Here is a 27537-nt window from a genome sequence, read left to right on the forward strand (position 1 = left end):
AAAACCTTATTCTAGTAAGCTATGTTACATTAGAACAAAACTTCCATTATAAAGTGACCACTCATATATCTCTTTCTCAACTTTTTTTTTAATATTCATTAAAACAATTGTATTTTAGCATTCACCTTCATGAAAAAATGCCAATTACAAAATACTCGATCAGATTGTTTTCTTTATACATACAAAAGCAGCCCATCCCTTATTACACGACTAGAAAACTACTAAGATATTCCAGTTCAAAGTGCACTTGCGGAGAGTGATTTTTAATAAAGGTTCGAAATCAGAACAAAATGAATCTGCTTAGTGACTCTTCAAAGCAGTGAATCTTTTTATTTAAACTTTCTTCAATGCAAATTTTTTATTCATTTTCAGAGTCATTTTAAATTTTATCAGAATATAAAAAAAAATATTTTGATATAGAAATCTCCTCTATCGTTAAAAAAATAAATAAGGGAAAATGTAATCATGAAATATTTAACAATAAGCAAGCCGCCATAACTCATACTACAATTTGCTTCAACCCTAGGCTTTTTAAAAAGCATTATACTATAAGATCAGTAATGGTGATACAGCTGAGTCGTGAGATCAGGTGGATGGGATGGAGTGATCTCCTACCTAAGGCCGGTTCCACACTTGCAAGTGTGATGCGATGAACTCGCATCACACTCGCAACGCATGCTGCTCAGAACGCACGGCCCGAACGCTGCACACCGGGACTGAACTGACATGCTGAGTTCAGTCCCGGTTTGCAGCGTTCGGGCCGTGCTTTCCGAGCAGCATGCGTTGCGAGTGTGATGCGAGTACATCGCAGCACACTCGCAAGTGTGGAACCGGCCTAAGGGTCTTCAGTTGTCGCGAAATCACTACACCAAACATATTTGGAGTTGTAGTTTATTAACAGCTGGAGAGATTCAGCTTGAAGACCTCTGTGGTACAAGATCTCAATCACTAGTAATTCAATAATAATTAGCGCGAAATCTTAGCACCATGTATCAAATACAAACCATAATCTCCAATTTAGATGAATTTCTAGTCCTTGTTTTCTCTAGAGATTTATCTCTTCATCGATAAATCTTACAAGAACATTTTATAAATGCAAACAACTTTCACTTAAATCATCCTTCAGACAGAAAGTGTTTTTTTTGTCCTCAGTTTCTGATACATCCATCTTAAATGTCCTTATTAAATTGATGTAAAGGACTTCATTGTGCACCAATAAGCATGGCATTAACATAAAGCAAAGTGCTAATGCCAATGGAAAAAGCAGAAATGGCCATAATCAGCACTTTGATATAAAGTTTAATTGGTCTCTAGCTTGGACGATCCTCTTAACTTCATTGTCTTTCATCATTTGGATGTGAAGATGGGTTATCTTGAAAGAATTTAGAGCTTTCTGGTATAGTGGCCCGAACTTTCCTCTTCTCCTTGAACCGTCCAGAGCGAGAAATCTTAAGGTTCCTCCGACCAGTGTGGGCTCCATTTGACTTGTCTAACTTGTTATCATTATTGAGTTCTGTTGCACCACTAGACATGGAATTAGGATGTTGATTTTCTCTAGACCCAGGAGAGGAACTTAGAGATCCACTACTAACTCCCCATGATTTATCCTCAGTAGTATCTGAAGCATAGACAGAAATCTCCTTAGGCTTTTTACGAACAGTCAGTGATTTCCACCAGTTGGTGCTACTCTTTCCTGTAGCACTTTCTGCCATGATTGACTTTATGCAAAGGGCCAAGTTAAAATGTAGATGCTTTTCTTAATCCACTCTCTGTTCCAATCTGCAATATTGATAAAATGTGCATCAGATATAAAGTTATATGATATAGTACAAAGGAAAATGTATTAAAAAATCCTCTAGAACTATCAAAGGAAAGCGAGAACCTCAAAAATAAAATGGCAAAACATTAGTTTGATCATTGATCAGGTTATGCCAACATTGATTGATTTCAGTTAAGGTACTTTTATTTAAATTGCCATATATTTAATATATTACAAGATTTTCTAAAATAAGTGTGTCTGTGTCCCCTGTTGTAATAGTATGTACCCAGCCTATGTCATTCAACACAAACAGTGGTCAGGCAAAAGCAACATAACTTGTCACTGGACTTTCTAATCAGACAGGTGAGTAGGGCGTGTTGTGTAAATTCTCTGAAGGAACACAGATACAGAGATGGACAGATACTCCTGTTAGATTTTGGTTTCGACTGTATGTTTGGTTTACTTAGTTACTCGGAGCTGACCAAGAAACACCCAGCAAAGCAAAACCAGTTCTTTGTCATCTCAAACAAGTATGAGCACTTCTTATAGAAACTTCTGTTACCGAAATGTCTATCTATATACCTAATACATCTTTTCATCCAGTCTCCCTTTGGAATGTACAAAGTGAAAGTACTTATCCATACGATCACCTTTTCTGTTCTATACCGATGTTGTGTTAAGAGAAGTCAACACACACCAGACACCCAAACATGGGTCATCCTGTCCATCTACGAACAATTATATTCTAACCATCCGCAGTGTTTTTCAAAGGAAATTGCTGATCCGCCATCATCAGCCAAGCAATATAGCTTTTCACATTGCCAGCAAGAGAGGCTGTACTGGGACACAACTATTTATCCCCTTACACCACCTCCATGCCAAGTGACCATGCTGGGCCGTTAAATGGGCTGGTATGGGGTGGGGATGTCTCATACACTAGCTATAGGGCGTAGAATTGTCCATCCGATGCGACCCATGGGGCAGGGTTAACATTAAGCACTTTTTTATTTTACCCACAAGTGTTTATATAAAGAAAGCTGAGCTCTGATTGGTTTTCCAGGAGCAACAGACACTTTTGATTAATCTCCCCCAATGTTTCAGTTCAGTACAAATACAGAAGAGTATGTCAACAAAGTGATGAACAGAGTGCCCAACCCATTTCACAATATCTAATAATGTTAAAAATCAGTAAACTACAACTACCACTGAAACATTAAAGGTAATGAGAGGTTTAGTTTAGTTTTTAGAATTCATTTTTCATTGGAACGGCACCTTTCACAAAATTTTACAAGAAATCACTCTTTGATTTGTCTGCCAAAAATAAACATAGCGTGGTGGAACTTCTATGAAATCATTTTTACTAATACTCCATTCTTTATTGTTTTTTTATGTTTACTTTTGTTTGTTTTACGTTTGTATTCACCAATATCTATATTGAAGAGCATTCACCATTATGTGAAAAAAGGAAGTAACTGATTACAGTACAATAGGCACATCACACAATGAACTAAATGATTTTATTATATATGGGGAAGGGGATAAGTGAAATGTTATCACACTGTAAACAGTAATGATTACTGTACAGAGAGTCTTTCGAGGAAGTTGTCGCTAGTTCCTCTGGCCATTCTATCTAATTATATCTTTCTGTACCACTACTAGTCAGTCCTACATTAATATCTACGCAACCCAATAAGGAGCACAATGTTACTTTAATAAGTGGATTGCTTAAGTGGAAGCCAAACCCACAACATCAGATGTATCTCTAAAAACTACAATGGACCAGCTGATTTAGGATAAAACAGGATATGTTGGCGTGCAAGTTGGGTTTTCATATAGTCGTAATGGCCCATATATATATACGAAAACTGGTGCAATCTGTCTTCTAGCTGAGACATCTGTTCTCAGCATTTTAGACGTCGAATTAAAAGTTATATTTTATATTTTATTATCCACGGTCCGTTTACCCCAGTGAAAAGTTTGATATATTTAACGGCTAAGAATACCATTTAATTCTGTGACTTGCAATCTGTCTTAGGCTACATTCACACGAACGGACACACGCTGGCGCACAGGAGAGGAGGAGGGGGTAAGTACTGCTCGCCTCCGGCCCTCTCCATAGAGATACATGGCGCTGTAATACAGGGAAAGATGTCCTATCTTTTCCCCGGGTATAGAACGGTATGGTGCTGCATGTGTGAACCCATTGCTGGCCTATGTGGGACGTATTTACGGCCGCAAGCCCCAACGGTCCTGTGAATGTAGCCTAACTGCAGTTTGCCTCACTAATGTGAAGTTTCCACCAGATAATCCAATAGTGGCACAAATTTGGTCTGTTTCCAGAATGTGACATAGTTGCACTTTTTTTTAGTGCACTTTGCTTCATGCTGCAGAATTGTGGTGCAGCTCAGTAATAAATGTGGCACAAACCGTAACTAAGCACTACCATGTAGGTGAACAGTTTTGTAAAGTGTTGAACAATATTCAACCGTGACTCTAAAGTGGCGCAAACACTTCATAAATACATGTGCTGGGCCAATAACGCTTAGTGATACTGCTGATGTCAGTGTGATCCATATGTACAACAATCTGTTTAAGCAGGAAACTTGGTCCCCAAGTGGTTAATGTTTTACTTTTTCATTTAGGATATTGATGGTAAGTGGCTTTCTTTCTTATATATTTGAGGGTCATCAGATCACACAATCAAGTTGACGATGATCTTATAAAGAATAACTTTTTATTATGACCCCTGGGATTTGCCCTCAATCCTGTGTCCTAAGAATGAAGTCACCTTAGTGCAAAAAAATAAAGAACTAAATTTCAGTATCACATGAAAGGCCACATTGTAACACATGTTTTTTTGGTTTGTATCAATGGGAGAAAACACCAAAAAACAAAAGTTGCCTACTAGTATAGTATGAATATAGGGTTATGTAACATGGGTAATTCATCTGCCTTCCATTGCCGTTGTCAAGTGACCTGGCCCTGAATACACCTGCACATTGCTTGCAGGGTAAACATTCTTCTATGCTAGGAACTTGGAATTAACATTGCTGTCAGGGTTAAAGGGGTTGGCCACTTTCTTAGTAAATCTGTTTCATTAGACAGGTCTCTGCATATATATGTACCTATACCACCTGTAAGAGCTTCAGCCTTTCCCTGTTATCCATATGCTGCACTTTGCATCTCCACACAAATTCCTGTTTTTCACTCTTTCAGTCTGTCCGTGGAGGACACATGGAGGCTGGAGGAGGGACAGCGGGATGAGTCATAATCTCCTGCTGTTGGACCCTCCTATTTATCAGTGTTCAGACATGTAAACAAACATCCTACAGAGTGCACAAGGAGTCTGCACACAGCGCTAAAGGAAACATCAGGGATAATGAATGAATTGGTGAGCATTCAGGGAATATTATTAATGCAGTAAAAGCACATGGGAAATTCATGTAAAATAGTGGCCAACCCTTTTAAATATTTGGCAGATAATTCTTACAGTATGCAAAACCAGCACTGCCCTGAGAATCCTGAAATCACAAGAGAATGATATACTTTGATTTATCTATTTACCTCCTGAGGGCTTGGTGTTATCAAATTTTACCTACAATGTAAAGCAGTCTATAGGGAATCTAAGTACATACTAAAATGACCACATGCAGTCAGTCCTGTGTATAATTGCTATGATGATCACTGTGAAATGTTTGCACTGTGCCTTTGAACCAGTGCTTACCATGACTTTCTGTAGTGTTCTAATTTTCTTCATGATGATATCTAATCATCTAAGTAGACAACAAAAAACATGGAAATGGTTTACAGGCGGTCCCCTACATAAGAACACCCGAATTACAGACGACCCCTAGTTACAAATGGACCTCTGATAATTGGTAATTTACTGTACTTTAGTCCTAGGCTACAATAAACCTAAATAACCTAAATAAAGGTGTCTGAAATTAAGCTTTATTGTTAATCCTGGCTCTGATGACAATCCAACATTTTTAAAATCCAATTGTCACAGACACCAAAAAGAATTTGCCTGGGGTTACAATTATAAAATATACAGTTCCGACTTACATACAAATTCAACTTAAGAACAAACCTACAGAACCTATCTTGTACTTAACCCAGGGACTGTCTGTATTTAAGACTCCTAGCCAACGTTTTGTTAAAGGGAACCTGTCACCAGGAGACCCATTTTTAGCACTCCCTCAGTCCTCAAAGAGCATAGTACATACGCTGCCAAAGTGTTTTTGTATTAAAAATTGGTTTTACAGAAAAAAATATCTGTTATATTGTACCTTTCATTAGCATCTGCTGTGTGACTAGGCAGTTGCCAAATGGGAGGGGCTGGAAAGGAGCTGTTCCCCCCCACCCTTGGGGAACTGCTACTCCATGTGACCTTTTCAAATATATGAAAACACCCATCACTTGGCTTAGCGACGCCCCCTGCTCCTCTACATCCAATCCTGAGTGTGGGGAGTTATTCATATATTTGAAAAGGTCACATGTTTCCCAATGGTAGGGGGGAACTGCTCCTTTCCAGCCCCTCCTATTAGGCAAAACCTATTTTTTTTATACAAAAACACTTTGGCAGTGTATGTACTATGCTCTGTGGGGACTGGGGGAATGCTAAAAATGGGTATAATGGTGACAGGTTCCCTTTAAAGGGGCATCCTCGTGTATTTACGCGGGTTGGACTGAATTTAGAGTTGGTTGCGCACGGATGAGTTTATTTGAATACAATTAGGCCGCGGTAGATAGTGGTGGGTTATACCTATCATGTATTTATGCCAAATTGTTTGCATATTCATACATTTTATACATAAAAAAACCCCTCCAAGTAGAGCTGTATTTATGCAATCCAATCTTCCTCAACTAAAATTAGTTGTAGTATAATTAGACAAATCGTATTAATGACTATAACTTCCTGTAGAAAATACCTTTGTCTTTCACGCTCTGTTTTACTACCAAATTAGATTTCAGAAAAGCATAAAGTGTAAATAGCTATTGACACTTTGGGAGTCCCATTCTTTGCTCCATCACTCTACCCATGATCATATAGATTAGAGTTTTACAGTCCAACAGTGACCTCCTTGTCCTATTCATCACATAAAACTGCCCCAAATCATAGCGAATACAATTATCAAAAAGTAATGTTGACTCCAATACAGTACTAAAAAAACTCTAGTTCTCCCTACAAAAAAATTCAGTCCTCAAACAGACAGAAGAGTTTTTAAATTTTTAAAATAAGCAAAAACTATTATCCTTCACCTTGACTGTTCTGACCTCAAGGAGCCTTTGGCTTTGGCTAATCTTCATCATCATGGTCACGGCTGACCTGCTACATGCAGCTCACAAAATCAGGAAATGCACATAAGTGAACTATGCAACAGCCACATCCTTCAAAACAGGTCTGTCTTGTAAATCACAAAAAGGTATCAGTCTTTTACGGCATAATTATACTCTAGAATAGCCAGAAAGTTATAGTTTTGGTTGCTAATAGTTATACTATTATTACTGTTTATTCAACTTTTTATTTAAAGTGGGTTTCATGTCTGTTCAGAACATGAATGGTCTCCATGGACATCACTATGGGCAATATCCAGTGCAGTTCAACTAAATGCTATTAATATATCATGAGAAGGAGAAGGGGGAGTGATAAGGTGGTTTGGGGAGTTAAGTTGTGCATCCTTATGGCCAACTGTGCTGAAACCACAAGAAATTTGATGATGACAGATCTGCAACACATTTGAAGCAAAATATTAAACTTTTGCATTACAAATAATTAAAAGAAATTAATTATTCCTCGTGATCTTGAAGGGTTTATCCACTGTCAACTTAATTGTATTGTTTGTAAAACAAATAGTCAAACAAATTTCCACATTGCGGCTTCACTGCGCTCATCCCTTAGTTACTGCGCCTGCTCAATGAAGTCGGGGTGTAGCTCTCTGGCTTCATTGATGTGTGTTCCCACTCTTTTAGCTTCTTATGCCCTGGTTTTTACAAAAAAAGGCTTTAAAATTATGCAAATGATCCTGAGGGGCTCCGTGTTCCATAGATGTTAATGGAGCCTGGAGCCCTTCAGGCAAATTTGCATAACTTTAAAGCCTTTTTTTCCAGAAAGGGAAAGTACAGCAGATTGTACGTTATACATTATTTTACTGCAAGTTCCTCCGAAAGACCCCTGATAAGGGGCACAGTATGTATGATTAACAGAAAATATTTATATAAGGTATATAAACAGGTGATAAACGTCCTGCCCTTATAGGTATATGTGTACAGTTCTGCTGTTATTCCTTTAAGACAATTAACAAGTAGCAGTTAAAGAGCAGCACCTATCACCGGGATTAGCATCCACGCAGTTACCAGCTATAGCCAGGGACCGATCACCTTTTTTGTCAAGGTGAATTCTCCTAACAAATGACCTGCAATTAAACTACTGCAAACCCTTTATTCTAAGAAAGTGCCAGAGGCAGATCCGTCCTAGAATTAAGCTAGTTATTAAACAAATGAATAAAAGTGGAAACCAGGACACGAGTGCAAATATAAACAATTCATTGAGAAAAGGACAAGTCATGGTTTTGGCCTGGTTTTTAAAGCCACAATATGTGGATAGGATTTGTATAAATACCATTTATTAGGCTTGAATGAATTTTCCAAATGAAATAAGTGCGGGGGAGATTTATCAAGAGTGTCTCAAAGCAGAACTGTTCCAGTTGCCCATGGCAACCAATCAGAGCTCAGCTTTAATGATATAAACAGCTGTGGGAAAATGAAAGCTGAGCTCTGATTGGTTGCTATGGGAAACTAGCACAGTTTTGCTGCCAGACACTTCTTATAAATCTCGCCCATAGCACGTGCAGGCGCTTTTTTGTGACTATGAGATGCATCCCCTTGGTAATCCCCCAACTATTGTGCAAACCTCAAAAACAAGCTGAAATCATGTTAAGTTTTTTTCTTAGCACTTCTTACCCACAGGTAGGTAATGAAATGTTCTTACTAAAATTTCCTCTTTAATGTGAAATTTCACTGTTTACCTACAATAAAATTACCTCAAAGTCGTGTGAAAATGAGAAGAGAAGAATCATATTTTACCCGAGAGGAGTTTAAAGGCTGCAGGGGAAGAATTACTTCAGATGACTCTATCTTTGGTTTCATAGTACTTAGCATTTATCTCAAGCATTTGTTGTCTTTTTATTTTCTTTTTGTGACTTTTTAACCCACCCATAAAGTTTGCCACAAACTGTTTTATGTTTTGCGCCTGATATACCTTTAAAATACAGATGTGAAAATTTGCAAATTTTTGTGCAGAAATAGGCAAAAGAATAGTATGGGTAAAGTCGCAAATCCTAACAAACTCAGCTGCCATATACACTCACCGGCCACTTTATTAGGTACACCATGCTAGTAACGGGTTGGACCCCCTTTTGCCTTCAGAACTGCCTCAATTCTTCATGGCATAGATTCAACAAGGTGCTGGAAGCATTCCCCAGAGATTTTGGTCCATATTGACATGATGGCATCACACAGTTGCCGCAGATCTGTCGACTGCACATCCATGATGCGAATCTCCCGTTCCACCACATCCCAAAGATGCTCTATTGGGTTGAGATCTGGTGACTGTGGAGGCCATTTGAGTACAGTGAACTCATTGTCATGTTCAAGAAACCAGTCTGAGATGATTCCAGCTTTATGACATGGCGCATTATCCTGCTGAAAGTAGCCATCAGATGTTGGGTACATTGTGGTCATAAAGGGATGGACATGGTCAGCAACAATACTCAGGTAGGCTGTGGCGTTGCAACGATGCTCAATTGGTACCAAGGGGCCCAAAGAGTGTCAAGAAAATATTCCCCACACCATGACACCACCACCACCAGCCTGAACCGTTGATACAAGGCAGGATGGATCCATGCTTTCATGTTGTTGACGCCAAATTCTGACCCCACCATCCGAGTGTCGCAGCAGAAATCGAGACTCATCAGACCAGGCAACGTTTTTTCAATCTTCTACTGTCCAATTTCGATGAGCTTGTGCAAATTGTAGCCTCAGTTTCCTGTTCTTAGCTGAAAGGAGTGGCACCCGGTGTGGTCTTCTGCTGCTGTAGCCCATCTGCCTCAAAGTTCGACGTACTGTGCGTTCAGAGATGCTCTTCTGCCTACCTTGGTTGTAACGGGTGGTGATTTGAGTCACTGTTGCCTTTCTATCAGCTTGAACCAGTCTGCCCATTCTCCTCTGACCTCTGGCATCAACAAGGCATTTCCGCCCACAGAACTCACTGGATGTTATTTCTTTTTCGGACCATTCTCTGTAAACCCTAGAGATGGTTGTGCGTGAAAATCCCAGTAGATCAGCAGTTTCTGAAGTACTCAGACCAGCCCTTCTGGCACCAACAACCATGCCACGTTCAAAGGCACTCAAATCACCTTTCTTCCCCATACTGATGCTCGGTTTGAACTGCAGGAGATTGTCTTGACCATGTCTACAAGCCTAAATGCACTGAGTTGCCACCATGTGATTGGCTGATTAGAAATTAAGTGTTAAAGAGCAGTTGGACAGGTGTACCTAATAAAGTGGCCGGTGAGTGTATATCACCCGCCAAGATAACTTAAGCAAGCACGAAACTCAAAAAAAGAAAAATTCGATGCAAAGTCCCAGACTGTTTAAAAAAACATTTCTAGGTCCTATATAATTGAAGATAGGGGCATATGAGTTCTGAGCTCTACCTGTAGCCTCTAAACATGACTCATTTCAGGCAGATTTTTTATGGGTAAACAGCAGAGCTTTCACATAAAAGAAGGAATTCTAGAAAGGATAAATCTTGGCCATCCATACCCTGGGATAAAAGGTGACAGGTTCACTTTATTTTTTACTTTTAGGGCATAAGCATACTGTCAGTATTTGATCAGTATATTGAATCAGTGTTTGAAATCTCAAACCAGAAGATAAAATGTATCTATTAGATGTTTTGGATCATTACAGATTTTGGCTTTCTGGTGATATAAATTGTGATATAAAATACTGATCAAATACTGACCGTGTGCAAATACACTTAATAAGTATTGCAGCCAATTAGCCATTAGTACAATAAATAGGCCATATCTAAGGTTGGGGACACATGAGTTGAGTATGTTGCAGACGTTGAAGATATTCCATTGCAGAAAATTTCCCTCAACATTTTCTGTATTTTTGTGGCTGTTATCAAGTGTCCTGCAGAAGTAAACCAGCGGCAATAGGGCTGGAATCACACTGCAATTTTCAGAGCACCTCTTTTTTTTATAAGCCAAACACATGAGTAAATACAAAAGAAAAATATGAAGTTTTGATTATAATTTGCTTTCTTTTTGGAAAAAAAAATGGATGGGAAAAAACGGCATGTGTCTTTAGAGTGAATAATATCAGTGAGAGGCAACAACAAGAGGTTCAGACAAGCAGCTCAGCTAACAGGGGACACTAAAACTGGTTGCATATAAGTGTATATTATATACTCATGATAAGAGGAAGGTCCTCAGGACATAAAGAAATTGTCCATGTAACAACCTCAGATGAACAATGATACTTACATGACAAATAACACAAGAAAATGTAATGATCAAAAACTAAGACAAAATGGGGAAGCAACGTGCCAAAAATGAAGTGCAACCAACAAGCTACAGAATATGGATCCAGCCTTAAAGTTATTGGGGCACATTTACTTACCCAGTTCAGTCGCGATCACTGAGGTGTGTTGTCTGACGAAGATAAAGTCTGGCGCGATTCACTAAGATTGTGCGCCCGATATCCTGCATGTGTTGCTTCACCGCTCAGGTCCACCGCAGTTCACCTTCTTCTTCCCGGTGTATGTGAGTGCATGTCTTGTGACACAATTTGAATTTTAAATCCCGCGCTTAGTCCAAATTAGTCGAGTTGTCCGACAGCCACGCCCCCCGATTTGTGTCACATGAAAGTTGGACCCATTGTGCCAAAATCCGATCGCGTGCTCAAAAAACCCCTGTTAAATGCAGCATGAATCGGAAATAGTCGAGAAACCCGACGGAATTGGGAAGTGCGGACCCTTAGTAAATGTGCCCCATTACTTCATATCAGAATCTTAGTCTCATAAAGTAGTTGCTTAAAGTGGTTTTTCCACCAAGCACGTTAGACCCTTTCCACAGGTGAGGGCCTAACTTGCTGATCGGTGGGGGTCTCAGTGATGGGATTCCTATAGATCACAAGAATGGGGGTTCTGACGGTGTCCGAAATACCTTGCTTGGCGGTAAAACCCCTTTAAAGATGCATATAGACAGTGTGGCCATGACAAGGCCGCATCAATAAAGGAATTTTGCTGATAATTCATAACAAAATTATTACTTAGTGACCGTTTCATGTAAACATTAAATATTAGTTTTGTTATGAATTATTGGGAAATTCCTTAATCGGTGTGTCAGACGCATCATGTCATGGCCACACTGTCTAGTGGCACCCTCAGGTTATTTTAATCTCAGAGTAGCAGAGTAAATTCACTATTTCTTTACCTCCTCAACAGTTTCAAATAGGGTAGAACAGACACATTTGGTTGTGTCCTTAACTCCCAAAGCGGTGATTGGGAAAATCAGCTAATTATACTCATTTCTTCCATGTTTGGCCATGGTAGGGTTGCCCCATTAAGGCCTGGGAAACACCGTTTGGGTATTGATAGCCGAAATTCTGCAGCATATTCTAGCCATGGCAAAAATTTTCTGAACTTTCTGAAGATGATGCATGGTGCCTTGCTGTAGCCGTCATCTTGTCAGACCCCAAGTCATCATAAGAATCAAAGTCCACAAGTGTCACCAAGTGTTCCATATGAATGGGGCTTTGGTCAACCATTGCCCTATTTACACGTGGAACTTAGATATCATGTCCATCAATTACTATTAATATGGAACCTTTTATGGTTGCGAGTCACACAGCTGTCACCATTTTCAAATTATCTACTTGTTGTCAGTGGATAGAAATGATCATCACATCAGTCTGAAAATCTACAGACCAAATTCTTCTAATAGCGTTAAAAAGTAAAGGCAGGTCTTGAGCCTATGTACTGTTCTAAAGTGGTGGTCATTTAGCTTACAGATAATTGGATTAATATATTATATTAGATACGGATGAATTGATATTAAATTGTCAGAACTGTGAACTATCAGCTGTATTTGTTAGTCAGCCTCAAGGTGTAAAACAGAAAGTTTACATTCAATGACAGCAAACAAAAATCTTTAAAAGGAATCCTCATTCAGTGCTTTAGCACTTCTCACAGACATATTCCTGTATTATTCTGAGGATATAAATCCTAAGTGAGTTGGTCTCCAGTGTCTATGCATAACAAATATGGTGCTATGGTATTAATCTCCTACCATCTACAAATACTTTGTACTATACAATATTGAGAAAAACTGAACAAAGGTTCAGCCGTAGAGAACATTGACCTCAAAGGTAAAATCTTCTGACTCCTTGTGTGGACTTGATACCTCAAGTAGTTTTGCAATGCTGGAAGCTCTTGACACACCACATGTAATCCAGCGTTAGTTATTTCAATGGCATCAAGTACATGAAGGTTGGAGATTCCCGTCACTGGATACCTTGCAGTGGCATCCGAGGGGTTTAAGTGCCTCTGTCTTACCCCTTTACAAATCAGATCTCATGGATACCCAACAAATCTTATTCTCCTACCAATCTATATGGCCACAACAGCGATATATATGGACATACAAGACATATATATGGCAATGTGATTAAAACCTGCAAAAATTATTTTTATAGACGGTCCCCGGAGACAGATGTTATCGGTTTACAGGGTTATTTTCCCTTTAGCGCAGTCAACGTCAAACAGATTTCTGATGCAAATGGCTGAAAACAATCTGCTGTCAAAGGCTGTGATAAAATGGTCAAAGTTTTAACCTTTTTCTAGATTTTTTTGGGTGGTTCTTTATGCTGTATTTATAACATGAAAGAAACCAGAAAAGAAATGCTGAAAAAACGTAAAATAATCACATCAAACCTGGTTCTCGTAACCGTGCTTATAATAACTCTACGTCTGGAAAATATCCTAAACACCTTGACTCATGGAGCAATATAGCAGCGAGTATAATATCCTGATACACAACATCTCAGCTCTCCTACAGTCCTGTGTGACACTGCCGTACAGTCCCAGGGGGAAAGTGCTCACCTGTAAGCAGCACCTCTGCAACTACTAGTAATTCCCACAGGTTTAGGATAGGACACCAGCATCAACAACACCACCAGCTAAGCAAACCCAGCAAAGTGCCAGCTACAGCTCCCTGGTCAGGGCAGCGGGCGACATTCAGGAGTCTTTGTGATTCATAGTCCTTGGTATTTGAGATCCAGGAGGAGAGACGTTCCAGCCCGAGCACTGAGCAGCTAGTAGTGTGCAGGAGGCTGAAGGATTGTACAGGTAGCACAGGGAGGAGGAGGCACACGTCACACGTCACCGCAGGCTGCCCTGCACCTGTTCACCTCCAGCACAGGACATGCTGTAAGGAATGTCAGCTCCAGACGGTTTAAAGGGATGCCTCAAGAAGATCATGGGAAGACAATACAATAAAGATTTCTTCCTAAATAATGTCTATTTATAGGAAATGGCAAGTTATTTAGGATCCACCACATACTTACACTAGTTATAAACCTCTGTATGAGGTCCACTACAAACTTTGTTGGAGTACGTTACCATACACTATGGGGGTGATTTATCATCAAGTTTCTGAACTTTAATTTAATAAACAGCTGTGGAGTAATAAAAGCTGACCTCTGATTGGTTGGGCAACTAGAATCGCTCTGCTCTAAGAGACTTATGATAAATCTCCCCCTATATGTACCTGCTATTTCATGTCACATTTCTGTAACAAGATGAGTCCTTCTTACGTTTGCTCTTGACTATAGATGAGAAAGTTAGCTTTTTTGACAATATTTGTTGGGGGGGGGGGGGCATTCATTATTCTTGGTACTAGTTGTTGTGTTGTCACCCGATTTGAGCAGTATTTTGCACCGTGATGCCATATTGTGATGTATTTGGCGCACCGTAAGAAGAACAAATGAGCATCAGAAATGTCAAACCACATTCATGAAGGGGTTTAAAAGATGGTAGACTTGCTTTTTGTTGATCTAATTATTCACCAAAAATGTGCCATGTGTTGGGATTGAAGAGCTGTGCCAAAATTGAGTAACAATATAAAAAAAAAAGGCGTAATTTTTAGTAAAGAAGCTACAGTTCATGATTACCATACCTTAAAAGAAAGAGTGTGGGTGTCCAGAGTGTGGGCAGGGACTTTCTAAGCAGACACTACATGATCCCTGTAAGTCTGTGCTAGCTGCTTTTCAGCAGGAAGTGTCTGGGAGTGTGTGAGCTCATCTTGTGATGGAGGGGGGAGGGGCAGAGATCACACTGCATCGAGCAGACAGGAGAAGCAATTCATGAGAAGAATTGTCCTGCCCGACATTAAAAATCAGAATATTTACGGTCGGATCCCAGGGAAACTCTTAATGTATATTTAAGAATCTTGTCATTGTGGGAATACCCCTTTAAAACTACGCCGGGTAGGGCTTTCCGTAGTTTTGTCTTCCAGCCAGTATGGTTCGATGATACATCATGAGCTCTAAGCGGTCACCTAGTGGTTGCGTTGGGGACTGCAGTATGTCAAGGGTCTTGATCACATATTGCCATAATGTATTGTACTGATTTCATGGGAAGTAGGCGTCATTTACAAACTCAAGCTAGGCTTTAGGGGAAAATAACTGTATCTAAAAGGGTTGCTGTTTTGAGTATATCCCCTGTAATCTTAAAGTTGATCGATTGGGGCACATTTATGAATCTGTCATAATACTGTCGTGATTAGCACCAAAAGAGGATTTAAAATTCCTTGTGCCACATTAAATAAAGGTTTTAGACAATTTTTATAAACGTTTCTGCATAGTATGTCAAATAGGATGTGACAGTTTTTTGCTTTTTGATGTATCTTTTTTTTGTTGCTGTGCCATGTGCATCATGTTTATTATATGTTGATGTCACAAATTTGCTTCTTTTCGGCATTCATAACCCAATTTTTCATGCAAAATTAGACCACCAAAAAGCAAGTCTATCAACTTTTAAATCCCTTCATGAATGTGGTTTGACATTTCTGACGCTCATTTGATAATCTTACGCTGTGCACCTTAATATATAATTACAGCCCAAAACACTGCTCGGGCAACTTTAAAATTAAAGATGGAGGGGCCCATCGGGTTTGACCGCAGCATCTAATAAATGAACTGCTACAACTGGTGCTAGAAGTGACCCTGGAAGTTACTGGCAAGTGTCAGCTGTTTAATACACTCCATATTAAATTATAAAAATGAATGAACATATAGATATCTCATCTATATCTAATATTTCTCATCTTCACTTATATTTATTTACCTATAATATAAACATTGTACATGGGGCCTTAGTCCAAAATCGACTACCAACTAAATGAATATCCAGACTACATAAACATGTCATGGTAGGTAAGAAAACGGATTTCAGTCAGATGGTTCAATTGCTATTTATTATATGGACTTTGTTCATTAGCATAAACATCATTATGCGACTATATATGTACCGAAGGTGTAACTCGGCAGTCATCTACACATGGGTCACCTAAAGTTTACAATGTTTCAAGTAAAGTTCATTCACCTGCATCATTCTGTATCTTTTAAACTTTCCGATTTATATTGTCTAATCTTTTTCATCAATGCAGTCCCCGGGTTACATACAAGATAGGTTCCAGAGGTTTGTTCTTAAGTTGAATTTGTATGTAAGTCGAAACTGTATATTTTGTAGATTTTTTGCTGTCATGGGACAGGGATTATCAATAAAGCTTCACTACAGTCACCTTGTAGCTTTTACCGACCTGTAGCAATCAATGCGTTTCAAGCACTGAACATGCTCTTAGTCATGATTAGATCAGCGTGAGTTGGCTGGGTATGGTACACACCTGTGGGCGCTATTGACATACCCCCCATACTGACATCACTTGGGATATATACATATACAATTAAATAATTCAGCAACAACAATTAAAAACAAGCATATACCTGGATACCTATATATTGGGGGGGATGCAGTGTGCTAGATACTTATATACTGGGGGATCAGTGTGCTAGATACCTTTATACTGGGAGGTCAGTGTTCTAGATACTTATATACATGGGAGGGTACAGCGTGCTGGGTACCTATACACTGGGGGCAGTGTACTGGCTATCCATATTCTTGGGTGGCAGTGTGCCGGATACCTATATACTGGATGGGCTGTAGTGTGCTGGATACCTATATACTGGAGGAGGGCAGTGTGCTGGATACCTATATACTGTAGGGAGGGCTGTGTGCTGCCTACCAATATACTAGGCAGGGTGGAATATCCCAGCTACCTATATACTAGGCAGAGTGGAATATCCCAGCTACCTATAAACTAGGCAGGGTGGAATATCCCTGCTACCTATATAATGGAGGGGCAGTGTGCTGGATACCTATATACTGGAGGGGCTGTCGTGTGCTGGATACCTATATACTGGATGGGCTGTAGTGTGCTGGATACCTATATACTGGAGGGAGGGCTGTGTGCTACCTACCAATATACTAGGCAGGGTGGAATATCCCAGCTACCTATATAATGGAGGGGCAGTGTGCTGGATACCTATATACTGGGGGGCTGCAGTGTGCTGGATACCTATTTACTGGGGGGGCTGCAGTGTGTTTGGATACATATATACTGGGGGGGCATTGTGCTGCCTACCTATTTACTGGGGGCAGTTTGCTAGCTATCTTTATACTTGAGGAACGGTGTACTGGGGGGCTGCAGTGTGTTCATTTTCTATAAACTGGGGGAGCAGTGTGCTGCATAACTATGTACTGGGGGAGGGCAGTGTGCTACCTACCTATATACTGGGCAGGGCCTAGTGTGCTGGCTACCTATATAATGAGTGGCCAGTGTGCTATCTATACTAGGGGGGGAGCAGGGTGTTAGATACCTAAATACTGGGGGGCAATGCGCTGGATCCGTATATACTAGAGGGGGGATTTTTATTGTCTTTTTAAGCTGCCGTTATGAATATTGATTGTTTGGATTCTTTAGTTATCTCCTTGTGGTTACCAGCGCAGTGCTCCAGTCCTGTAGGTGTAATGCCAGACCTGTTTCAAACACATGTGTTTGTATATGTTTGTAAATACATGTATGTATATATATATATATATATATATATATATATATATATATATGATGGCAATGGCAAAGGGTGGTGCTATAGTGCCACACACATGAGGCATTGTACCTTACTGTGCACAGGGAAGAGATAGAGTAGCGCTCACCCCTCCTCCTCTCGAGGGCAGCATAATCCAGCCCTGTAAACACTGTATATCCAGCCCCTCCAATATAAACAGCCCCTCTACAATACAAACAGCTCCCTATAATAAATATAAACAGTCCCCTACAATCAAAATATACAGCCCCGCTATAATATGTACAGAACCCCCTATAATAAATATATACAGCTCTCCTATAATAAATATACTCAGCTCCCCCTATAATAGATACAGCTCCCCCTACAATAAATATATACAGCCCCTTATAATATATACAGCTCCCATATAATGAATATACATAGCCTCCCTATAATATATACAGCTCCCCTGTAATGAATATATATAGCCCCCTATAATATATACAGGCCCCCTACAGTATAATAAATATATACACACCCTATAATAAATATATATAGCCCCCTGTAGTAATGATACGTTGCACTCTGTAACACAATATAATATACTGCCCATGATAAAATAATAAAATTGTACTAATATTACCCTGTTCCCCCGATGCGGGCCAACCTCCTCTTCCCACGCAGTGTCAGCGCACTGTCGCTGGGGGCGCAGAGAGTGACGTCACTGTCCCGCCAGCGGCAGGATGCCTACCCCCTGAGTGTGCTGCGATAGCTAATGGCAGAGTCGGGAAGTTCAAGGGGCCACAATATGAGGATGGAGGAGGAGATGTGCGCCAAATGGTGGTATGGAGGACATGGGGCCACAATATGAGGAGGATGGAGGGCAAGAGGCCACAATATGATGGGGATGGAGGACAGGAGTACACAATATGAGGGGGATGGAGAACAGAAGTCTATAATATAAGGAACATAGAGGACAGGAGGCCACAATATGAAAATGATGAAGGACAGTGGCCGTAATAGGAGGGCAAGAGCCACAATATAAGGAGATTGGGAGTATGGGGAGATATATAAATATATAAAAGTGGGGGACCAAATGTGGCTTGGAGCTTTAAAGGGAAATTATAGGTTGCTTCATTTTCATGATAAGCAATACAAAGTATTGTAGAGATCCAACATTGACTATTGATGAGATTCTGACCCAGTTGAAAGCTTTTGCTGTTGCTATGTTGAGAACTTGTTGCGCTTTGGACCATTTCCTCGCAATATAGCTTTTTTGTTTTGACCAAGAACCCTTTCTGTGACCAGGAGGGCAATGGGGCTAAAAATGAAAAATTTTCTCTATTACAAAAGTAATATATTTTATGTATATTTTACACAGTTTTGAAGCAGTAGAAAAACAAATCAATTGAACTCATAAACATTTTCAAGAAATTCATTTCTGTGGACAGCGATATTCGCTCAATATCAAAGCCTCTGTGTTGCCTTTGCCTTATTGTTTTAAAAAGGTTCATCTAGTTTGTTCCTCCTTGATATTTTCCTACCCTTTTTCCTGGAGCAGAGTTTCACTGCTTGACTTCAGTTAAACAATTACTAGGTCACCCATTTGCACACTTTAGATATGTATAGATATTAAATGGTTCCTTTATTTACAAAAGCTTAAACTCAACCCCAAGTAGTGAAGAAAATAATAAAATGCCCTTTACCTTGTACCTTGAGATGATCAGGACTTTGTATAGTATTAAATGTCTTTTTATAGCTGATAAAATATACTGTATTGCCCAGATAAAAACAATAAAACATTTAAAAATATGTTTATAAAACCAGGTCCAACAATCCCAATTAGTGCACAAAGGACCCCTGTGATGTAGAGATGTGTCCTTCTTTACATTCTGTGACGTATCTCCAACCACTGATATGTGAATGGTTAAGTTTAATTTGTGAAAGGGTAAGTTTAATAGGGTTGATCCTGTTAGGGTTTTATACTTACCCAGCTAAAGTTTGAAACAAGTGGCCAACCCCTTAATTTGCATTTGGTGAAACGGGAGTCATTTCTTGAACTTGCAAAAAATTAAAGGTAGATCCATCTTTACAGTGAGGTCTGTAAGGTGAACTCATCCAGCATTGTGGGGCACATTTACTAAGGGTCTGCGGACCGCACTTCCATCAGGTTTCCCAACTATTTCCGATTTGTGCCACATTTAACAGGGGTTTTTGGCACATGTGATCGGAATTTACGCTGACTTTCATGCAACACAAATTGGGGGTGTGGCTGTCGGACTAAGCGCAGGATTTAAAATTCAAATTGTGTCGCAAAACATGCACTGACATATACTGGGAAGAAGATGGTGAACTCCGGCGGACCTCAGCGGGGAAGCGACACATGCAGGACATCGGGCGATCTTGGTGAATCGTGCCGGACTTCATCCTCGTCGGACAGTCTGGATCGGGGATCGCGACAGGACTGGGTAAATAAATCTGCCCCTGTGTTTCTAAGCTAACCTAAAATTGATACTTCCATTGTGTACAGGAAGGCCTTTTGACTGAAAAAGGAATATTTAGGGGAGAAAATTTAGAGGAGAAGTTTTGTTTATTTAGATGGACTCTGGAGAAAGTGTAGGAGTTCATAAGTGGCACAATATTGATAGAGGGAATATCTATCTCATATAATGTTACAAAAAACGTTACAATTTTGGTTCCATCAATGCTTGTTAGTGGTTTCTGCTGACTATTGTGGTGTTTTTTCCTTTAATTTTTACTAATACAGGGAGTCCACATGTTACGTACATGATAGGTTCCATAGGTTTGTTCTTAAGTTGAATTTGTATGCAAGGCGAAATTATATATTTTATAATTGTAGCTCCAGGCAAAAACATTTTTTTGTCCCAGTGACAATTGGAGTTTAAAATTTTTTTTTGCTGTAATGGGACCAAGGATTATAAAAAAAAAAATTCATTATAGACACCTTACAGCTGACCATTACAGCCTGAGACTAAAGTAAAGCATCCAGAGAGCACAGGGGGCAGAGGGGTCACTAGGGGGTGTCTGTAAGTCAAGTGTCCTTAAGTAGGGGACCGCCTGTACCCTACCTTGAGGCTTTATGAAAAAAAAGGGTTCACATGGTTAATGTGCACATTGCTATAGGAACAGGAGCAGCAGGTATACACAGCGCAGAACCTAAAGGTGACAGAATATTCCCTGTGTAAGCCATGCACATGATGACTCACTCTAGAAGGTATGCACTTCCAGACTGTGACAGCGTTTGTTACATGGGTGAGTTAAATTCTGATTTAATGAAATTACACAGTGACTTGTCGCTTCTCTTTCAAGTCACCAGCATCTATATACTTCATACCACACTTGAAAGGTGCCAAGCCCTGAGGTGTGTTTGTTTTCCATTCAAACATGTTGTACATGTAGAGTAAACATTTCCAGCATCTTTTTGTGTTTTCTTAAAGGTAATTTACAGTATACTATGATTTTCTACAGAATTTTCGTTCTAACCAATAAAAAACATAATTGTATGATATAATTTTTATGCTCCAATTTTATTGACCACAATAATTGAATGAACTGTGCAGTTATTTTTTGTAACCAAGGACCAGCTGCACCTAAATATTTCCCCGTGGTCAGGTGGGGGTGCTTCCTTGCCCACAAAATTCCCAGAGGACAAAAATCATATAAATCATATGACCTTATGAAGCCCGCTTTCCTACGACCCCTCTTATAATGTCCTATTAATTCCCCTATTTCCCTTGCCCCCCCCTCTTATAATGAAGATTTTATATTTCCTTAAGTCTAAAGAAATGTCATTTGCACCCAAATATGACAATCAAGGAGCAGATGTGCATTCTGTTTGGAAAGAGGGGTAATAATTTGAATTTACCGTTTCCACCTCTGGAATCAGTAGAGGCTGTAGAAAATACATAGGTTCAGATTTACCAAAAACAGGGCCTGGCGTAGAAAAAAACGCAGCTGGCGACTTTTCACGTATGAAAAGTCGCCGGCAGCAGCAAGTGCCTCTCGGCCGGCAGCGCCCCCCCCCCCCCGGCGTGAAGGTGGCGGATTGGGGCAAATAATCGCAATAAGCTAGCATTTGTGATTATTTCAGGGCCTCTGCGCCACTGGCGGTGTGCAGAGGTCCTGATAAATATCTCCCAAAGTGTAGTGTGCAGAGGGCACCAGATTCATGAATCTGGCGCTCCCTGCACTGCTCCTACTTTTTGGTGTACCTTTAACATGGGGCGCACAACACATATGTCAGACTTTGCATGATAAATGTGGTGCGCAGCCGCAACACAAGAGGGTAGCATGCGACACATATGAGGTCACGTGGACACTTCTTAAATACATTTGCAAACAGTTCGCAAAAGTCTGCCAAAAAACTGGTGCACAGCTTTAAGTAAATCTGGGCCATAATGTTTCCTTCTGATATCACTTGCAACTAGCTTCCTTCCACCCCTTAAAGATAAAACCCGGAGCTAACACAATGTTCCCCAACTTTAAACATGTGCTGAATCCCAAATATTTTTACAAGAATAATCTCTTTATCATTGGAGAGCTAAGCTCTAGACATAATATGACATGTAGATGTGTTTGGCAGTGAAAGGGGTAAAGACGCTATAAAACGGTATATCAGTGGTATAAAAGTGTTTATTAGGTATTATCCATGATTTTTATACTATGTATGGGCGTCCTGTTACACGCACAACATCGGAGAATAGAAGGGAAGACATTTAAGTGTTTCTCTGAACTGTAACTCAGTGTATTCTGAAGGAGTCCAGTTATTTTTATATTTTTCATGAATAAATGCAGAAGAAAAATCTTCTCTCTCACCCCCTCCATCTAAAGAATATCTCTCACATCCAATCCTTCCTCAACCCAGAGTCTACAATATTACTTTCCAATCCATCCTTATCTATCATTCTCAATGTTTCTACTCTGCCTTTTGCAACATCCCCCACCGGGGCCTAGCCTTTTCTCGGGGCCTGGAGTCAGCCGGGGCCCGCAGTACCTGAGTGGCTGGCGGTTGCGGCCTAGGCACGCTAGTGTCACGGTGCTTGGTATGGGGAACCGGAGGGCTGTCCTACAGCCTGGCAGGTCTCCAGTAGGGTGGTGTTGGCAAGAAATGATGAGGGAGAGGCTGCTATAGCGGATCTCCCTGGGGCAACCCTTTGGTGTCTAGAGTATGAGTCTCTGTGTAGTGGACAGGGTGCCTGTGATGATGGCAGCTGTAGTAGCAGGGACCAGACGGAGGCAGAGGTTGAACAAAAACAACTTACAGTTCTTTATTGGAACCGACAGGAACCGCAGCAACGTGCCTTTAACAGAATGGTGGAGTGTTGAGATGCAATTGGAGGGAGCCACAGGAGGTAGATCGCCAGCCTGGATGCAGAGGGCAGACTGGGAGGTAGCTGTGTCCTAATAGGAAGCTTCAGCTTGTCCTGGAGTGCTTCAGGTATCACCCTTAAAGGTAGGATGATACCCCTTTCCTCAATAACTCTTAGCTATTAGCTCCACTCTTCAGGCAGGGGCTAGGCTCTTCCTGCTCTGGTCTGGTATGCTAGCTGTATAGAGTTTAGACTGGGGTTACTCCAGTCTGCTTCTGCAGACTCCTAGGTCTGGCTAGAACTGCTCTCATCTCCCTCCAGGGAGAGACTGCTCTCTTCTGGAAGTTTCCTGACAGGGTCTTGTAACTCCCCTGGTCAGGTGGTGGCTACTCCTCCAATTACATCTCAGCTTACAGAGAATAGAGTGCAATTCATGTGATTGGATGACACATCTTATACCACATAAAACAGTTAACTCCTGCCTTGCCAGGCAGGATCTACCACTGCAATGTTCCCTTGTGTCCTATAAGGACTATGTAGTATGATGTAGTGACATGCTGTGGGACGTATTCGCAACCACCCCTCCGCTTTGCATCGGCGAGGGTGTTGCACTTTCCTCTCTGCCAATCTGTCCAATGGCTACCCATTCCACAGAGAATTCAATTTAAAATAGTAGTCATGTCTTGCAAAGCCGTCCACCACCAGTCCCCTCCATATATTTCTCACCAAATAAGTCAATACTGACCCTCACAAGACCTTACACAGTACTCTTCCACTCTTTGCTGCTCACAACCGGCTCAAGAACATCTCCTTTGCACCCACCTCTTGAACGCTCTAACAGACCCCATCAGTCTGTCCTCCACATTCCAAAACTTTTACAGAACCTACCTATTTGGTCAGGAAAAGCTACGATTCCAGTGCTCAGGGGACACCCTGGGTGCATCAGCTGCCATGTTAGGATACATATTTAGGCTACATTCACACAGACGTGTGCCCGCCGTACCGTAGCACGGTGGGCACACGTTGGCGGCACAAGTCAGACCGTGCGCCACTCTTCATACGTTCTGAACTGTACCGCTCTTGTACAGCGCTGTGTGCCCATTGCCGGCTATGTGGGACGTATATACGTCCCCCATACGTGTGTGTGAATGTAACCTCACACAAGAATTTCTAAGAACAGGCATTATGGATAGAAACAATAAAGGTATCACAGAGAATTTCTCTACCACAGATGACAACACATGTTAAGACTGGTTTAACACTACATTTGATTTGCATCAGAATTTCATCCATTTTTTTCAAGTGCCTCAAAAAAATCAATGAATGTGACCTGTCATTTTGTGTACACTGACTCATAGACTTGAAAAGTTTGTTTTTTAATGCTCAAATTTCTTGCAATGGTCCAAATGTGTCTTCAGTAATAAATTGGCCCACATTTATCTAAAACAGCGCAGTGCACTAGGTGCAGTTTGCCTGTGTAGTGTGCGGGATGCACCAGATTTAGGAATTGTGACGCACATTCTTTATGAATCTGGCGCCCCTTGCACTGCTTCGGCAGAGTGCAACAACTTTATTTTGGTGCACTTTTAACATGGGGCGTGCAACACACTTCTGTCGGACACTGAATGATAAATGTGGCGCACGGTCTGACTCCCCTTTAGTTGTAGCTTTAATTCATAAAGCGTTGCAGACACTTTATAAATACATGTGCAAGCCGTTTACACTGAAAAGAATGTGCAAAGTCAGACAGAAAACTGTCTCAAAGCCTTTAATAAATGTGGACCAATTAGATTAATAGATCAATGTGTAATGTAAATCGTGTCTGTCATAAACCCAGACAAGACTCTTGCGTGAATAAATGTCCCCGCTCCATCCACTATGATGTGATATGTCACTTTCTCTCCCAAGTTACCTTTCCTAAAAGAAGAATGGAGACTAGGTCAAAAGGAGCATCTAAAAGAAACATACATAGGAAGGTGTGTAGGAAGACGAGCTAACAGCTAAAGAGGTATCTTTCATGATGTAAAAAGTAGTCATGCATACATGTCAGCTCCGGAAGTCTCCTGTAGATCACTCACTCACCCAGGCAATATTTGCTGTCACCTGACCTTCAGGATTCCCCACCTGCCTGCAGAGCAGAGACAGCAAACACTGGCAGTGCAGAGGAATTCTCTGTGAGAGGGAAGTCCAGGAGCCGGCACTGCGGGGATACCCATTGCTCTCACAATGCTGAGAGATTCTCATACATTTCATCTGTTTTGTGAATGTTAAGTCTCTCCCAGGACTCAAACCCACGACCTTCCATACATGAAGCAGAAACCCTAAGACACTGTTCACAATGCTATTTGAGTCAAATTTTATGTCTGGTCACATGCCAGGTCAAAATATTCTGGCCTTTGACAGAAATGGGCACACACCCCTTAGAATACAGATCCTGTTCCATGTGGGAGTCAGGGAATTTCCGGATTGATTAGTAACCTTATTTCTTTTTACTTGCAGAAAAAACTGTTATTTAGAGGTATGTTTGATATATAACCCTGTTATTCAAGACATTGGCCCCCAATTATCAAATCTAGTGCAGTCTGTACTATGTGCAGTTTGCCTGTGTAGTGTGCAGGGGGCACCAGATTAATCAAAACTGGCGCCAGGTCTTCATGAATCTGGCACCCCCTGCACTGCTCGGGGAGGTAGCAGTTTTTTTGTGGTGCATGTCAGTAATAAATGTGTCACAAACTCAGACTAAGCAGTAACTCGCCCCTTTAAGTGCACATTTTTTCTGTCTTGTCAGACACAGTGCAGATGCAACATTATTTCCGTCGCGTGCATACCGGTGCCGATGCGCCAAATTCCGATCGCGTGCGCCAAAAACCCGGGGCAATTCAGGTACAATCGGCGCAAATCGGAAATATTCGGGTAACACGTCGGGAAAACGCGAATCGGGCCCTTAGTAAATGACCCCCTCTGTCTGAGTAGTGCTGGGGGCGCCAAATTCATGAAGAACGTACCTAAGAAATCCTGAATCTGGCGCACTCTGCACACTACACAGGTAATTGATAAATGCACACTACACAGGTAATTGATAAATGTGGGCCATTGTGTGGTGTCCATATACACAGGATAAAAGTAGTACTGGATAGTGGCAGTATATGCAGGATAAGAGTAGTTGTACTATGCAGTTTCTATATGTGCAGGATACAAGTAGTACTAGATAGTGCCAGTATATGCAGGATTAGAGTACTGTGCAGATTGTGTGACAGATACACAAAAACAGACACAAATATAAAAACACCTACACATACAGTATACACACTTACCTCATACTTCAACTTTACAGTCTTAATGCCTGGAACAACTTCTGCATAAAACTATGTTGATGGATGACACACATAGCTGGACCTGGCACACATAGAATGATACTCCTATCAGCAGTGGAGCATACCCCGTGTCGGATCTACCCCTTATGACTCAGAACCACTGCTCTACAGCAACAAGTATTATATAGTGACAACCCTAGTTTCATGAAATACCTTCTAAATTCAATTATTAACAATCTAATAAATCATTAAATAATCCAATAAACATGTAACCAAGGTAAAGGATCAATTGCTTTCATTTTCAAGGGATTGCACATTCATACAAAACTACCGCTCAGGTCATGAATGCCAGTTATGTGTTGGCAGGAGAACTGCAGGTCCTAATGTGAAAATGTGTCTGTGATCAAATGGGTGGTAAAAATTCCAGAAGATCAGACTGTGACCAGAACATGACTGTGACTCTCTGGAATCTCAGCAGGGGCAGAAGTGCCCTGAGAATGACCAAAAAGTAGATAAAATACAGATGAGCACAGGAAACATCTCCGTAATAAAGTTAAGATTTAATTTAAGGAATGATTGGCTAGCTGTCCTCAAAAAGCAGTCACTTTTCATTAGATCAGCAATGTCAACTGCAAGGAATGTTAGAATTCTAAAGTATGACATAACTCCGTAAGGCCGGGGCCGGGGACGCACAAGTTGGCCCCGCAGCAGAATTTCCACGGTGGATGATCCACATCAGAACCAGCAGTAATGTTTACTAACTAAAATCCCTGTGCGGCTGGCCTCCAACCACATAGGTTCAAACCAGTGTAAAATCCAGCGGCGTAACTAGGAGAGGCAGGACCCTATAGCAGACTTCTAAATGGGGTCCCCCCCTTCCAACTTAAAAAATATGCATATTTGTATACTCACACATGCAAATTAGAATCACACAATT

At 40.8% G+C, this 27537-nt stretch overlaps 1 protein-coding gene across 2 annotated transcripts; it reads right to left on the reverse strand.

Moving 5' to 3' along the window:
- Nucleotides 1-70: 70 nt before the first annotated feature.
- Nucleotides 71-26748, reverse strand: PRR15 (proline rich 15). Of its 2 annotated transcripts, none has more exons than XM_072153701.1 (2): nt 26601-26748; nt 71-1779 (listed from the first exon to the last, which is right to left on the reverse strand). In XM_072153701.1, the coding sequence occupies exon 2, from the start codon at nt 1710-1712 to the stop codon at nt 1335-1337; it is 378 nt and encodes a 125-aa protein (XP_072009802.1). In that variant the 5' UTR covers nt 1713-1779; nt 26601-26748; the 3' UTR covers nt 71-1334. The 2 variants fall into 2 exon arrangements, with proteins under 2 accessions (XP_072009802.1, XP_072009801.1); XM_072153700.1 differs by lacking the exon at nt 26601-26748 and adding an exon at nt 13932-14166.
- Between the last annotated feature and the right edge of the window lie 789 nt (nt 26749-27537).

This window comes from Engystomops pustulosus, chromosome 5, assembly GCF_040894005.1.
Source record: "Engystomops pustulosus chromosome 5, aEngPut4.maternal, whole genome shotgun sequence".
NCBI lineage: Eukaryota > Metazoa > Chordata > Amphibia > Anura > Leptodactylidae > Engystomops > Engystomops pustulosus.

Coding starts and splice junctions, on each gene's coding strand:
- PRR15 (XM_072153701.1), bottom strand. CDS start 1,712: ATGGCAGAAAGTGCTACAGGAAAGAGTAGCACCAACTGGTGGAAATCA.